This window comes from Pogona vitticeps, chromosome 7 (genome assembly GCF_051106095.1).
Source record: "Pogona vitticeps strain Pit_001003342236 chromosome 7, PviZW2.1, whole genome shotgun sequence".
NCBI classification, from domain to species: domain Eukaryota; kingdom Metazoa; phylum Chordata; class Lepidosauria; order Squamata; family Agamidae; genus Pogona; species Pogona vitticeps.
This window is the reverse complement of record NC_135789.1, coordinates 8,353,791-8,369,787: the sequence shown is the minus strand read 5'-3', so window position 1 is coordinate 8,369,787 and position 15,997 is coordinate 8,353,791. Positions and strand designations below refer to the sequence as shown.

Here is a 15,997-nt window from a genome sequence, read left to right as displayed (position 1 = left end):
TGTTGATCTCCAGGACGTGGGTAGCATTCATCAGCCTCTGTGCATCTCCTCTGTAGACCAGCAGAGGGATGTCTTCAGAATATTTTGCTTCAAGCAGAGGATCTAAAGGCTACAGTGACATGGCACTAAATTCTTGTCTCTTAAAACAGAGCAAACTTCTGGAAAAGCTGAGCATTTGTCAGAGATACAAAATCTGGAGAATCGTCTTAAAAGGAATGCCACCAAGGAGGACATCAAAGCTGACGGTTAAAGATCTGCTTTTTGATGACGTGCCGGTGAGGGTGTACTGGCCCAAGACGAAGTCTGATGGGAGCAGAAGAGGACTGGTGTACTTTTATGGAGGAGCTTACATGCTTGGGAGCATTCGTAAGTTGTTTAGAAGGAGCCCAGAAATTTCTGCAGCTTTGCTTTTAGCTTAGAATTCTGTTTAACACAACGTTTCCAGAAATGTTCGTTAGAGAGCCTTCTAAGTGCGGAAAAGCACAAGTGTGCTTTTGCTATAAGTGAAGCATCTTCAGATCACATTGGAAGATGATGAACATTTGAGAAAATTTCCTGCAATTTGAGCCCATTGTTGCATGTCTAGGCTGGCTGTGTCTTTTCTCCCCTGGTGTCATGGGATTGCAGTTAGTCATTTGGGGGGTGGACCACTTTTAGAAGATCGTATCAGCATCTTTAACTAATCAAGCTGTGCCTGATGTGTTTAACACAGCTTTCACCTCATCCTATAATTGCTTGCAATTCCAAAGGTAAACCTCCAACAATCCTGAAAGTTCTGTTTGGAAAGGGATCATGGCATCTATTAAGAATAAGTTCTGGTCCCCTTCCAATAGATTCCAAACCCAAACACTTGTGTTTTCCAGAAGCCTATGAAAGGACCTGTCGCTACCTTGCTCGTAAAAGTGACACCGTGATTGTCTGTGTCAGGTAAGTGTATTTGTGCTGAGAAAATGGAATCCCTTACTTTGATACAGAGGTGATGTTCAGTTTTGGAATGCAGTGAACTGCTTTCCCCATGTAGCTCTTCATTTAACCTCATGTAATCACAGAGCCATAGAATAATGGAGTTGGAAAGGGGTCTATAAGGTCATCAAGTCCAACCCCCTGCTTAATGGAGGGATGCAAATACAAAGTACTGTAGATCTCACAGATTGGCTGTCTTTCAATGCCTTCAGAGTTGGAGCGCTCACCACTTCCCGAGGCCATGGGTTCCATTGTTCCATTGTTCCATTGTTGTACTACTCTAACAGTTAAGAACTTTTCCCTGATATTCAGCCTAAACCTGTCTTCACAGAATAATGAAATTGGAAGGGGCCTCTAAGGCCATCGAGTCCAACCCCTTGCTCAATGCAGAAAACCGAATCAAAGCAGATGTGACAGATGGCTTTCCAATTTTCTCTTGTATGCCTCCAGCACTGGAGCGTGTCTAAAGCAGAAACCCATGATTAGGTTTCCATCAGTGGGAGGGGACTCCTAAGATGTTCATTAGGCTTCTGATTCCCCCCCATAGGAAGTTTCTGAAAGGGAGATTCCTGGAAATTCTTCGGGGACTCTGACCAACTTAAGCCTCCCTCCCCCAAATGGGGAGGGTTTTGATTTACTTCCACAATAGACGCTGTGGGACCTTATTTGCACCGGCATATTTGTTTAAGGCAAATGCCGCCACCTCTGTGGTCTCTCTTTTCCTCTCTCTTTCCAGGAGATGGGTTGAGTCATGCATAAACAGCCAAGACTTCGGTACTGAGAATGTTCAGAAATCATGAGTTGTTTTATTGCCCCCTATTTCCCCCCCCTCAAAGAAACATCAAGGAAAGAATGCCTGGTGACAGATTTGTAAACTAAGAATTAGAAGCATATCTGTGTCCTTGGCATTTCCTTCTAAAGGTGGTTTTTTTGGGGTGGTGGTCCTTTCCTGTCATCCTTGAGAGATAAGGGAAAGGAATATTCTTGGTCTGTTATACTCTAAGTAGGGAAGGAAAGGCATTGAAGGAAAAAAATACAGGCAGTAAGGGACACATTGCTATATCACAGGGCAGGTGGGGATTTTCTCTTCATCTTACTCAAAATTTTCAAGGAACTATCCAAGGTTCTGAAAACTGTCCCACAAATAAATTTAGCACTGTGGATATTTTCTACAAGGTCTGAGTTAAAAGTTGGAGAGGATTCACACACACACACACACACACACACACACACACAAACTGCTAGAGGAATATAAAGAAAGAGTACAGGAGCATAACTAGGTAGGATTGATTATGGTAAAATACAGTAATAGTAACTGTGTGCTATCAAGTCAATTCTGACTCATGGCAACCCTTTGCAGGGGTTTCCAGGGAGAGAAGACTCAGATTTCCCCTTCCCTTCTTCTGGGGAGGGATCCCTGGGACTGCTGTGCAGCTGGCCCAAGGCCACCCAGGCTGGCTCTTCTCCCAGGAGGCATACAGTGGGGGAATCAAATTCCCATCCTCTGGCTCTATAGCCAGAGACCTAAACCACTCAGCCAGCCAGCCAGCCTTTTGGTAAAAAAAACCCTATGCATAAATGGTGATAGACTTGAAGCCATGGTGGATCGTTTGGCCCAATATTCTTAACCATGCATTCATCTCGTTCTTCGCCATTCTTTCAGATACAGGCAAGCTCCTGAGCATCCCTTCCCAGCCCAGTACCAAGACTGCATCGCAGCGACTGTGCACTTTCTGAAGAACGCCAAGGAATACGGAGTGGACCCCAACCGTGTTTCCGTTGCTGGGGACAGCAGTGGTGGCGCAATTACTTCAGCCGTTTGTCAGATTCTGGTGACTAGAAAGGATCTCCCTCGGCTTCGGTCCCAGCTCCTGTTTTACCCATTTCTCCAAGGAGTGGACTTATGCCTGCCTTCCTATCAGCAAAACTGTTCCGTCCCTGTTATGTCCAAGAAGAACGCTGTCGAACTCGGCTTGAGGTATCTTAATGAAAAAATTAAAGATGTAAGCGACGTTATGAGGAACGCACATGTTCCTGAGGAACTAAGGGTACGCTACAAAAAATGGATCAGCGCCGAAAACATTCCAGAAGAGTTTAAAGTTAGGGACTACGTGGCTGTGGCCCCTGCTCCATTTTCGGAAAAACTGTACACAATGTGCAAATTAGTTTTTGACCCAATGATTTCCCCACTTTTAGGAGAAGATGATGTCATCCGCCAGCTTCCTGAGGCATTCATATTTACCTGTGAGTATGATGTTCTCAGGGATGATGGATTGCTGTACAAGAAACGGCTGGAGGATAACGGCGTACCTGTGACATGGGTTCACGATGAGACCGGGTTCCATGGAATACTCTTTCCTATAGATAGGTATATGTTTGAATTTCAAAAAACGCGGAGCGACTTTCAACACGCCATACGTTTCTTGGAACGTCTCTGAAACAGAATCATCTCTTTTTCTCTGTAGGGCTAGCTCTGAGCTTCCTTCAGGGGCTATGCCTCTGGTTTTAATGGTGTGAAGTCTTTGGAAATCTAAAAAATATTTTTTTTTCTGAAACTTTGGCCGGGATTCTATTGGTTTATCAATCGGATCAGGGAAATCAGGCAAGCGGAAGGAGCTGTTTCATCAATTCTCCACCATAGATGGAGGTCTGGGGTCTGCTTCCAATCACACAGTTGGATGTGTGACAGGATGATTGGGAAATTGTATAATTGCTTTCGTTGGTTGTTGTGGGTTTTCCAGGCTGTTTGGCCGTGTTGGTAAGGTTTTTCTTCCTAATGTTTCGCCAGTCTCTGGGGCCGACATCTTCAAAGGACAGCAGTCAGAACTGGTTTGATGGCTCTTGCGATTTCATTCCTGGAATAGCCCTTTGCCTGTAGGGCCCAATTCAGATGGTGGAGTTCGGTGCTGAGAAACTGAGCTTCAAAGTGTTTCATGTTGACATCAGTAGATGGCACTATTGTATAACATGCATTTCGTACAATATATGCGCTGTCCATTAGGGCACAATAGACCTTTTTAAATCTGGACTTCCACCCTCATGTTTTTAATTGTTTGCATTACATCGTGGTTGATGCTTTCTCTCAAAAACAGGCACACGTTGAATGAGATACTTCTGCTGTGCTGTCTTATCATTAACTTTGTTCCCAGACAAGCAGGAACGCAGTGTGTTGTTTTGAAAAGCAGCGGGTTGTTTTGTAAAGCGACAAACTCACGCTGCACTTTTGAAAGCGGTGTGATTTTCAGAGCAGTTTTTTCCCTCCTACAACGCCACGATCCTTTTCAGCACTTGAAGTGGACAAGGTTTCAAACCTTGAGAAGTCCATTACACTCGAAGCCTTGCCAGAGGCAACTAAGGGCACACTTACTATGGAACTTGAAGTTGCAGGAGGAGTCGTGTGTCAAGAGATGTGGATGCTGAGTCTCCAGCCGAATTTCGAGGAGGACCCTTGTTACAACTTCACTTTTTGTATCTCTTCCTCCTACACCTGATATACCATCATAATCATCCCCTCCTGTCTTAGTTTTATTCTGATATTGGCACCGGTTGCTGCCAGCTCTCTTTTACGTACCGGAGGAGAAGCGGTTAACTTGGGTCTTTGTTTGCTGGCAGAGGGATGTGCTTTTATGGGAGAGAGAGAGAGTAGTGGGGGAAACCAGAAAGCAGCCATTAGTCTTGTTCAAGGCAGGGGGAGCAGAGTTTGCTGGCTCTTAATCATGCTCCATTCATGCGACTGGTTAGGTGCTCGTGGGTAGAGATGGGGATACGAATATCTAACGAGAGTTTGGCCCATGGGACTGACCCGTCGGGTTGTGCATCCTGGTGCCACAAAGATCCCACTCCTCCAGCCAATGGTGCCAGGAGCTCATCTGTCTCCCTGCTCAGATGGCCACTCCAGGTAGGGGGCAGGAGGATGAGTCTAGCAGGAAGACGGCTGACCTCCTGGAGCCATTGATGGGAGGAGTGGGGCCTTTGAGGTGCTGCGAGATGCGAGTGGATGAGTCGGTCCCAGGGGCCAGACCCTCATTAGGTCCAGCTGGGATGGTGATATTCATATTTGTTGACGAATATCCCCATCACTATTCATGAGTCTAGAAGACTATGGAGGAGGAAAAGATACAGAAGGTCTCTTATTACTGGCATGACTGCTGTTACGCAATGAGCAAGGGATCTGGCTTAACAGTAACAATTACATGCCCTCAGGTCAATTCTTAAATATGCCAGCAATATGTTCCTTGAGAACACTCTGACTCCTTTTTAAGGGCCTATTCAATGAATTCTGGCCATGTGTTGCAGTCCAGGTCCAGAGCCTTTTTAAAAATCCAGTTTAGAATATCTTCCGCTAACTTTTTCTGTCGAGTCAGTTGATTCAGAAATTCCTCTGATCCTTACCTTTGATTTCCTCTCTTTAACCTGTACAGTACTTTGATTAGTTGTTTCTGAATATCTGTAAATTTCACTTTATGCCAATATAGCTTCGCAGCGTTGTCTTTTGCCAGTTGCTCCATTGCCTGTATTTTTAAATTTGTCTCCTCTGAATGTATCTCATTTCTTGCAAAGTTCTTATTCATATCATCCCTAAACCCTTATCTGGAAGTCAAGTCCTGACAACCGGACTTCTTTCTTGTTAGGGTGAAATGTTTCACTACTCATCCAAGTAGCTCTTCTTCAGTCTGAGGAGAGTCGGTGGGAGATCCCTGATATATCCTCCATGTTGGTTTCAATTCCCCATGGTCTGAATAGGCTTGTTAGAAGGACAAAGGACTGGGGGGTGAGGGATAATTCCACTTCTGCAGTCCTTCTCCACCCATTGTCATGTGGCCTTGACGGTCATTAACAGTGATCTTTCTCATTTTGGACTGAGAAGATAGGTGGTTTGAGAGAGGGATCAGGGAGGCCATAAATGTGCATGCAGAAAATCCCTCACTCAGCAGGGGTGGAGGCCTTAAATAAAATCTGTCTCCAATTTAAAAAGCTGCCCTTTCATCTGTTCCCAGAAGGATTAGGGACACACAGACAAGAACGATCACAGGATACTCTCTACTACTCATTACCATTAACACTTGTTGAAAAACAGCTTTGCTTTATGTTTGGGTGAAAAATAGTTAATTGAGGAAAACAGCTTCTCAGATTTTCCCTTGTGTGATGTCACTTTGTGAACTGTGGTGAGCACAAGAGGGGATCCTGTAGACCATCTTGTCTGCTGCCATGGGTGTTGTCAGGCTGCCCTTTGCTATGTAAAGCTTGGCATCCTTTTTCCTGATGGCAACGCAAGCATGGTATTGTGTAGCAATATCGGGGGATTCCCCGGCTTATTGAATCAGAATTTTTTTAAAGAACTGAATTATAAATATACAGCAGTTCATGAATGCAGATTTGGATGTGTTACTACACTATTTTCCCCCCATTTCCCCCCCCCAAGCCTTTTTTTTCTTGGAATAAAATTGAAAAAACCAAAATGGAGTGTGGAATATGTTCTTTTAACATTGATAAATAATATGTCTATGACATGGCATTCAAACGATATAACAAGAAGACCTTAAAGAAAGACTCCTGAGACTTAAATATATTAAAGAAATTCTTTGAGAACTTAAATACCGTACATTCTAAACCCATCTAGCAGTGGGTCGTACGCTTCCATTTTACAGGACTTAAACCGAGACCTTTTCTCTCCACTAGTTAGTCTGCTGATGGATGCCTGAATGTACTTGTGACCCAACACTGAGTATGAATGACTGTCAACAACCACTATTAGATTTTCGTGTTATTTTCTTCCCCACCCACGCAACCAAAAGGAAACATCATGGTTCAACCAGCCAATGTTTGTGTGTGTCCATGTACAGTATGTGTGGGGGCAATTACATGGCTAATTGGCAGCCTCTTGGTCTTAAGAGTAGGGTGTAAAAATTCAAATCCATGCTGTAAAGATGGTTGAGACCACATTCACAGGTGGCTTGGAGTTACTTCTCACAGACATGTCCCGTCACTTTTTGGACTCCAAACTAAAATTTTCATGCACTACTCATTAAAAGGTTGTGCTCAGCCTGATGAAGTGGGGTTCGTCCATGAAAAGCTTGCCATTTTGTTGATTTTTTAAATGGTCCAACAATGGTATCACATGCTCTTATGCTTATCTGTCATCTATAGCAGTGGTCCCCAACCTTGGGCCTCCAGATGTTCTTGGACTTCAACTCCCAGAAATCCTGGCCAGCAGAGGTGGCGGCGAAGGCTTCTGGGAGTTGTAGTTCAATAACATCTGGAGGCCCAACATTGAGGACCACTGATCTATGTCAGTGGTTCTTAAACTTGGGTCCCCAGATATTCTTCGGAAGCCTTCACCACTTGCTGTGCTGGCCAAGATTTCTGGGAGCTGCAGTCCAAGAACCTCTGGGAACCCAAGTTTGAGAACCACTGACCTATAGGGACTCTCAGCAACCCTTGAGAGCCCACTGCCCAACCACTGGTAAGCCCAGTCTTGGATACGTTGCACCTTCTGCCCTCCTCAACATTGTCCAAACGCTCATCTATTGAGGCTGCCCTCCATGCAACCAAAAGCTTATACAACATAAAACTTGACAGCTTCAAAGATGTTACAGGTCTCTCTCGTTTTTGTTGCTCCAAAAACACAAAATACATATATTCTCCTGGGTGTGGCTGCACAATGCAGATGGACTATCTGGTTGCAAGGAGGAGGAGATCGGAAATCTCCTCCCACAGAGGCTTAACATGAACCAGCTCACACTTAGAGTGAACCCTTCTTTGTAAACAAAAGTATATGATTAACTGTCTTTTTAATTTGATTTTATTCATTTTATTAGATTTCTACCCTGCCCATCTTGACCAAATGTCTACTCTTTAATCTAGTCTTACTCTTAAGATTTAGGATGGTAGTGGGGGAAAAAAATCTACTGACCTTAAATTTGGAAGTACTGATTTGCAAATCTTTATAATCCTGTCTAGTCACAAGGGTGGGAAGGGACATAATTATCCTCTAAGAATTCATCTTGCTTGTCAAATGACACATCATTCAAATGGGAAGGCAACGTATAATTTGGAATGTATTTAGGCGATTGCTCAAGTCCTAATTATATGGGTGTCAGATGGCTAGATAACTACATACTAAGATATGGAGTTGGAAAAAAAAGCATTAGAAGTCATCGCTGAGATGAGAGGATACGAGCAATCCTGTTAGAAGACGACAATGGAATTTCTTTCGATTCTGTGGACGTTGGCATCATATGCAAGCATTGCCATCCTCGCGGCGATTTTAGGATATGACATTTATTATGATATGAAAAGGACACATATCCCGCCAGGTATTCCGCGAGGAAAAAAACTGCGCCTGTTCAATTTTATCCTCAATATGGCTTTTGGAGTGGTAAGTTCTCCTCATGTTTATCTGATTTGTGTGTAGATTTTTGTGTGCAACAAAGCAAAGTTGCACAGAAGCTTTTGTAAAAATAAGAGATCATGAGTGATACTCACAACCGACGTCTTGTAGAATTAATTCCACTGAGATAAATCTCTAAATCTTCAGGCAAAGTTGTGACGCAAAATGTTTTCTTCTCTGCTCCCATTTTCATTGTGAGCCACTTCCCCCCCCCATCTATTTTTTTCAGTCTTTTAACAGCTCTTGTGATAGTCTTTTTTATATAAAAAAGGTCTTCAAAATGAAGAAAACGTTCAGAAAACGTGAAATGGTTGCTTCTTGAATTCCACCTGGATTTCTCCCGTCCCATCTGCTGAGTTGATGCATCATGAATTCCACAGTTGAGAGATCTTGTCCATGACTAAAAAATTGGAAATGGGGGATTGTTCAACTGCTAGATAGCTCGGTGAGAACCGCTGGATAACTCTGTGGTTGAGGTATCTGGCTGCGTAGGAAGAGGTTGAGAGTTCAGTTCCCCCTGTGCCTCCTTGACAGCTTTGCAGTTTTAAGACGACGACAACGATATATATGTTGTTTACACGTACATCATTCTGGTGATGCACTGATCGCTGAATGATGAACCAGCCGCCCATTCTACATCAAATCTGGCTTCCCCATCACCACCACCACTTGATCATCTGGATATTTCCTGGACAACCATCTTCGATGCCACCTTTCATTTCATGCAAGGACCCAAAATAGCTCACAGACGCTTAAAAACGGGCACAACTAAAAACACAGTTATGTTCTTACTTGAAGCAAAAAGTTAGATCTATAACAATATTTTCGAAGCAGCTGTTTTACAATTCAAACACAATTCGAAAAAACAAACAAACCCACACATTCATATGAGTAGTGGTTTATAAATCGTTTGGCCTCTAGGTAACAGATCTCTCTGGATTTTTCCCCCCTTCAGCTATAGGAGGATTTAAGGCTGATATTAACAATTGTATTCTGTGCTGATTTCTTCTCAATGTCTTTCTTTAATTAGGCAGTGCTCTTAGAGAAACTTGGCATTTGCCATCGGTATAAAATCTGGAGGGCTATTTTTAAAGGAATACCACCAAAGAAGACCTCAAAGCTGATCATCAAAGACTTGACTTTTGATGAGGTTCCTGTGAGGGTGTATTGGCCCACAACAACACCAGTTGGAAACAGGAGAGGTCTGGTGTATACTCATGGAGGAATTGGAATTATAGGCACCATCGGTAAGTTCAACAGAATACATTTCATTATATGGATGCAGAAGTATTCGCAATGGTAGTTTTTAGTAAGTGGATTTAGGTATCTGGCTGGAGAGTCAGAGGTTGGGAGAAGAGCCAGCCTGTGGAGCTGTGGGCAAGCTGTATGGCCCCAGGGCACCTCTAGAAGAAGGGTAATGGTTGTTGTCTATCTGAGTGTTGTCTGTCTAGAAAAACCCTGAAAAGGGTCACCACATTTGATGGCGAGACGGTGAAAGTCACAGCATGCTTTAAGCACCCTTTATATGCAAACGAATGTCACAACTGGGGATCCTTTGCAAGATGATAGCCTACATTGCTGATTCTAACTTCATAGAAATCCTTTAAAAATTAGAGGTGTGTGATCTGCACACTGTAAAAGAACGTCTGAATCAGGGTGCACATTCCGATTCAAAAATATTTGGAATTCACCGAATAATGCTGCTTCCAGAGAGTTCCAAATATATCTGAATCAGGAGATGATCGTTCTGAATATCTGTAATAATAATTCCTAATATTCAGAGTGCTATCTACTTGTATAGGTTAAAGAGCCAAAGGCTAGGTTTCTGCTAACTAGAGGAAGAAGTAAAAGTGAAACCTATTTCTCAGGCAACCTGGTGATTTCTTGAGAAGTGGCATTTAAAGATCGTGAGGGCAGAGAATGCAATGTCTTCTTATTGGGGTTGCCGTGCGTTTCCCAAGGGAAGGGAGCTGGGATGAGAACTCTGGTGCAAGCCTGCATTGCAGCAGTTTTCTCAGTGTCCTTTTCTGAGTCCTCTACATGTCATTGTATATTGTTTACTTAGGAATTAGGACTAATAATTAGGAATAAGATTTAGGATTTACATAATATTTACATTCCTAGATTACTATATTATCAATGAACAGGGAAATATTTTATTAGATTTAGACTAATTTGGGGTACATCAGGGACAGGAATAAGATTTTATTCTATAGAGACAGATAAATTAATATATTTGGTGTCTCGCTGTGTGTGCATGTGTGGTTTTCATTGGGAGAGTCTGTGTTCTGCTATAGCAGAATCACATATTCTTCTTTGGGTAGAGTGTGACTATATATATTCCCATTGACTGTAACAGAGTTCCAGATATCTGGACATTCCAAATTTTTAAAATTCTTGAATCCAAAAGGTGGTAATTCCAAATTACGAATCCAAATTCCAGATCCTAGTTTTGGTCTCCCTGTTTCTGAATAGGCTTTCAGAAAGAGGTAAAAAGTGACTTGAACAATTAAAAGAATGATACAGAGGAGGGGCAGGATCTGTCTTCAGTCATCCCAGAGTGTAGGACACATAATAATGGGCTCAAGCAACAGGAAGCCAGATTCCGGTTGAATATCAGGAAAAACTTCCTTACTGTTCCAGCAGTATGACAATGGAACCGATGACCTTAGACAGTGGTGAGTGCTCCAATGCTGGAAATGTTAGAGAGAACGTTAGATGCACTTTTAAAAGTCACCTTGATTGGGATTCCTTCATTGAACAGGGAATTAGACTTGATGGCCTCATAGGCCCCTTCCAACTCCATTCATCTACGATTCTATAATTTGAAAACAAAGTCCTGCAGGTTGGAGTTGACTTAGTTTCAGGCCAACGCTTCTTCTCACCCACTTGCAGCTTTTGATATTAAAGACAAGAAAATTCACAGTGTCCCATTGCTGGATCCCTTTGGGTACACAGTGATTTCTGTGAAGGGTAAACATCTCCAACCGAGTGCCGTCTCTTCAAAAAGAGTTATGAAATATCCCATTAATCACAATTGGGTGGGTGGGTGGGGGAATTGTGTGTTTTTCAGAAGCATATGAAAGACTGTGCCGCTACATTGCTCGAAGAAGTGATTCTGTAGTGGTGAATGTTGGGTAAGTGGTCTCCTTCCAGAGGTATTCAGAAAGAACGTCTAGGTTCCTCTTGCTCATTTTTCTAGCTGTCCAGGGTATCTGAGAAGCTCTCTCCTCCACCACTATGTTTCAAATCAATAGCTTTTATGTCAGCTTTCTTCGCTGTTCAGCGTCCACATTCATACTGGAAATACCCAACACATTGATGATCTTGGCCTCGTTCTCCAGTATCACATCCTTACACTGGATGGATGGTCTCCTCTCGTTTCTTCTTAGCTGGCTTCCCAAATCTTAGTCTTGTGACTTCTTGGCTACAGTCTCCATTCAGATCGATCGTGGAACCGATCTATACAAAATCTATACAACCATTTCAATCTCTTGCTTGTCAAAGTTAAATTTCTTGAGTTTTTTTGAGTTATGATTTTTGCTTTCTTCACTTTCAACTATACTCCTGCTTTTGTACTTTCTTTTCTTCACTTGCATCTGAAATAGTTTCAAGTCATTGCTTCTTTCTGCCGGTAAGATGGCATCATCCTCGTATCTTAAACTGATGATGTTTCTTCCACCCATTTTCCGTCCACCTTTGGATTTAATCCAATATTGATACATTCTGGGTACAGATTGAACAGATGGGGAGTTGATGCATGCTTGTCTGATACCATTGCTATTCTGTTTCTCTGTACTATGTCCTAAGAATTAATTTTTGTATATATTTCAAGTTACTCATCATGACAATCAAGTGCTGGGGCACACCCACTTCTTTCAGAACAATTCATATTTTTCATGATACACACAGTCAGAAGCTTTGCTGAATCTTTAAAGCATAGACTTACCTTGTGAAATTCTTTGGTGTGCTCCAATATATATTTGCAATGTGATCGTGAGTGTCTCTTCCTTTTGAAGAATCCAACTTGATTATCAAGCATTTCTTGTTCCATAGGTACAAATTACTGCACTCTTTGGCATCCTTTTTCTTGAGGACTGGAATGCGTATTTTTGATCAGTTCTATACTTGCTGGTCTTGTTTTAGCAGAGAGAATGCAGCTTCTCCATCTCCATTTAATTATTTGGATTTCTATCTTGTCTACTTAACTGGGGTGGGAATTTGAGTCCCCCCCCTTTTTTCACTATAGTTCCTTGTCCCCGAGTGTCACCTCTCTAGTATGACATTTCATTGTAAAAAAATCCATCCAAATAAAAAGCAGTAAGAGGAAGTGAACGATTCCTAACAAATTTAAACATTTATTTTTTTCTCAAAACAGATCTGCTTATCTTTTTGGAATTTTGTTGTCTTCCTACCCAACACTCGTCATGACTATGGAATCTAGAAGGGACCTATTTCTTGTTGTGCAAATAAATTTACCGTGTTTAGGCAACAGGGCAGTTTCTGTATGTGTGCATAAATGTCTGACTAGACACAGAGCGAGTTTTTCTTGTTTTCTTCGTTAGATTGCACATTTGCAAAATGCACAGAGGATTAGTGTATTTATGCTGAGAAGCCAGGAGAAAGAAAGCACAGCCTGTCTGTCTCTATGCATATGAAGATGTGTTTGGGAAGGAGACTACATATTAAAAAGCTGTAGCAATCAGCAATGTGAGGTTGCAAATGTAAAAATAAAATACCGTAATTTTCCGTGTATAAGACGCCCCCATGTATAAGATGCCCTCACTTTTCTAATCCAAAATTAAGAAATCTAAGTGGGGATTAGCAAGTGTAGTGGGGGGAAGGGATCGAAGCGCTGCAGGATCGCTTTGATCCCTGCTTTCCCCTCCACTTGTTTTTGTTCTCTCCTCAGCTTACTTCCGTGTATAGGACAACCCTCAGTTTTTAGTCTAAAGATTTTAGACAAAGGTATAGTCTTATACACAGAAAGATATGGTAAAATGAAGATTGTTCTTTTGTCTGAGCCTCGTGGAGCAGAGGTTAAACTGCAGTACTGCAGCCAAAACTCTACTCACGACCCAGGTTCAATCCTAGGGAGCCGGCCCGAGGTTCACTCAGCCTTCCGAGGTTGGTAAATTGAGTACCCAGTTTGCTGGTGGGGGACAATGGGTAGCCTGCATCATTAAATTGTAAACCACCCAGAGACTTCTTTAAATGCTATGGGGCGGTATATAAGCGGTGCACTTTGCTTTTTCACTTTTGCTTTGTCATGGGACGCAGGATGATGAATTCACACATGGCTCATTTCTGTTTCAGTTTCCGTTTAGCTCCAGAGCATCCTTACCCGGTTCCCGTACTAGACTGTTGCACCGCCACAATACACTTTCTGAAGCATGCTGAAGAGTACGGTGTGGACCCCCACCGCATTGCGATTGGCGGTGACAGCAGCGGAGGCACGTTTGCGACTGCCGTTTGTCAGCATCTGGTGACCAGGAAGGATCTCCCGAAGCTGCGAGCTCAGATCCTCCTGTACCCCTTTCTTCAGGGAGTAGACTTCAGCTTGCCTTCCTATCAGCAAAATCATTCGGTTCCCGTCTTGTTTCAGAAACGGCTCCTCAAACATGGCTCGGTGTACCTCACAGGGACCTATTTATGCACCGAGGACATTTTGAAGAGTGCCCATGTTTCTGAGGAGATGAGGGCGAAGTACAGCGAGTGGATTAGTGCCAAGAACATTCCGGAAGAATTTAAGGCCAGAGGCTACACGCCCGTGGGTCCTGCTCCATTTTCCAAAGAGTCGTACGAAAAGGCCAAGGGTATCTTCGAACCGATGTTTTCCCCTCTTTTAGCAGAAGATGGAGTGGTTCACCAGCTGCCCGAAACATTCATATTAACCTGCGAATATGACGTTGTCAGGGACGATGGTTTGTTGTACAAGAAGCGGCTGGAGGATCATGGGGTTCCGGTGACGTGGTGCCACGTTCAGGATGGATTCCACGGAATACTTTGCCTCATCGATTATGGACCACTTGAATTTCCAAACACGCGGAGCAGTATGAAACGTATCGTGCATTTCTTGAAAGGTTTATAGGGAGAGGGGGGAAATGATTTTTCTGTGGACAACTGGTCTCCCAAACCCGGGGAAAAAGATTTCTCTGATATTCACGAGGTCTCTGAACATTTAAAGAAGCGCCTCGAAACTCCCATGAAGTTTCATCGGTGTACACATCAGGCGATCAAAAGTTTGTCCACTTTCATTTGGAAGAAATGCTAAAAGTTTAAATACCGGGAAGAGAAGGCTGTAGGGAGCCGTCAGTTAGATCTGCAATACGTATTGGGCAAAATAATCCTGCAGACTTTTACACCACCTTAAGTAGGAGACTGTCATCATCTGGTGTTGGTATTATTTAATTTGAATTCATTGAAAGCTTCTTGTCACCTCCTTTCAGCCTTTGAGGCTCCTTAGGGATCCTTTTTGCCCTGGGTAAGGTAACAAGTAGCCGTGCCTGAGTCAAATTTCTTTAGGTTGATAATTTGATCAGGGAGAGCAGAATAGAAATCCAACTGAATATTTTCTTGGTAAATGCCTCTGAGGCGATCACTGACTTATGAATCAATTAGTTCCATCAGAAAAAAGGTTACCTGCATCTTCTGGCGCTACTCCAAATGAAACATTCTTATTTCAATTCATTGAATTCATTCTGGAATCCGCCTGCTTTGATGTGTTCTTTCAACACTGAATCTCCATATTCTACATCTGTCTCTGAGATAATTTTTTTTGAAACTAACAATGAGCACAACACCATTTTTTGCTTCCCACCATATTTCTTTCTCCATCAGCTGTGATATTTTTCAGTTTATCCCAGCTCAGAGCCAGATTTTCTATTAATTCCTGCACCTTCAGGACTATGTTTTCTGAAGTCACAGTGCCTTTCAAATATGAATAGTTGAGGAGCGTTTATAACGTCATTGCTCCTTTAATGCCAAGTTAAAAAACAACAAGATTTTGCCTTAATGGTCAGTGACATATGTAGTTTTCCTCATTCTTCAACACACTTGCTGATGGTAGGTAAAGGTAAAGGTTCCCCTTGACATTTAGTCCAGTCGTGTCCGACTTTAGGGCGTGGTGCTCATCCCCATCTCCAAGCCATAGAGCCAGCATTTGTCTGAAGACCAGCGCGACTAGACGCAGAACGCCGTGACCTTCCCACTGAGGTGGTACCTATTTATCGACTTGCATTTACATGCTTTTGAACGGCTAGGTTGGCAGGAGCTGGGACAAGCGACGGGCGCTCTCTCCGTCGCATGGATTCGATCTTAGGATGGCTGGTTTAACCCACAGCGCCACCACGTCCCCGTCTGCTGATGGTAGATGCAGATAAACTGAGACAGCTAACACAAGGCACCTTAGCAATGCACCTTTACCTTGAACCATTCAACAAATTCACCATCAATGAATGGCTTGCCATTCCCAGCAATACATTTAGCTGTCGAGAGGATTTAAAACAGGATAGCTGGCCTTCACATGTGACAGGCACTCCTCAATCTCCTTTCTAAAACTATTTTTCTGCAAAAAAATGACTTTTTAAAAGAGAATTTATTTTGTTTACCCTCTCCTTGATATACTGTGTAAAACTTGTGACA

General features: G+C 42.8%; 2 protein-coding genes across 2 annotated transcripts; both read left to right on the top strand.

Annotated features, from left to right (window-relative positions):
* The first annotated feature begins 215 nt into the window (after positions 1-215).
* LOC110082440 (arylacetamide deacetylase-like 4) lies at positions 216-3,471 on the top strand. Its single transcript, XM_078379074.1, has 3 exons — positions 216-366; positions 834-927; positions 2,627-3,471. Exons 1-3 carry the CDS (start codon positions 216-218, stop codon positions 3,399-3,401), a joined length of 1,020 nt encoding a protein of 339 aa, XP_078235200.1. The 3' UTR covers positions 3,402-3,471.
* A 4,693-nt stretch (positions 3,472-8,164) lies between these two features.
* Positions 8,165-14,743, top strand: LOC110082426 (arylacetamide deacetylase-like 4). Its single transcript, XM_020799951.3, has 4 exons — positions 8,165-8,341; positions 9,384-9,600; positions 11,427-11,490; positions 13,670-14,743. The coding sequence occupies exons 1-4, from the start codon at positions 8,165-8,167 to the stop codon at positions 14,442-14,444; spliced, it is 1,233 nt and encodes a 410-aa protein (XP_020655610.2). The 3' UTR covers positions 14,445-14,743.
* Positions 14,744-15,997: the final 1,254 nt, after the last annotated feature.

Excerpts from the sequence above, each read along its gene's own strand:
- LOC110082440 (XM_078379074.1), top strand. The coding sequence starts at position 216 with ATGCCACCAAGGAGGACATCAAAGCTGACGGTTAAAGATCTGCTTTTT. Across the intron at positions 367-833 it reads TTACATGCTTGGGAGCATTC|ATTCCAAACCCAAACACTTG; the intron begins GTAAGTTGTTTA and ends CCCTTCCAATAG. Across the intron at positions 928-2,626 it reads ACCGTGATTGTCTGTGTCAG|ATACAGGCAAGCTCCTGAGC; the intron begins GTAAGTGTATTT and ends CCATTCTTTCAG.
- LOC110082426 (XM_020799951.3), top strand. The coding sequence starts at position 8,165 with ATGGAATTTCTTTCGATTCTGTGGACGTTGGCATCATATGCAAGCATT. Across the intron at positions 9,601-11,426 it reads TGGAATTATAGGCACCATCG|AAGCATATGAAAGACTGTGC; the intron begins GTAAGTTCAACA and ends TGTGTTTTTCAG. Across the intron at positions 11,491-13,669 it reads TCTGTAGTGGTGAATGTTGG|TTTCCGTTTAGCTCCAGAGC; the intron begins GTAAGTGGTCTC and ends TTTCTGTTTCAG.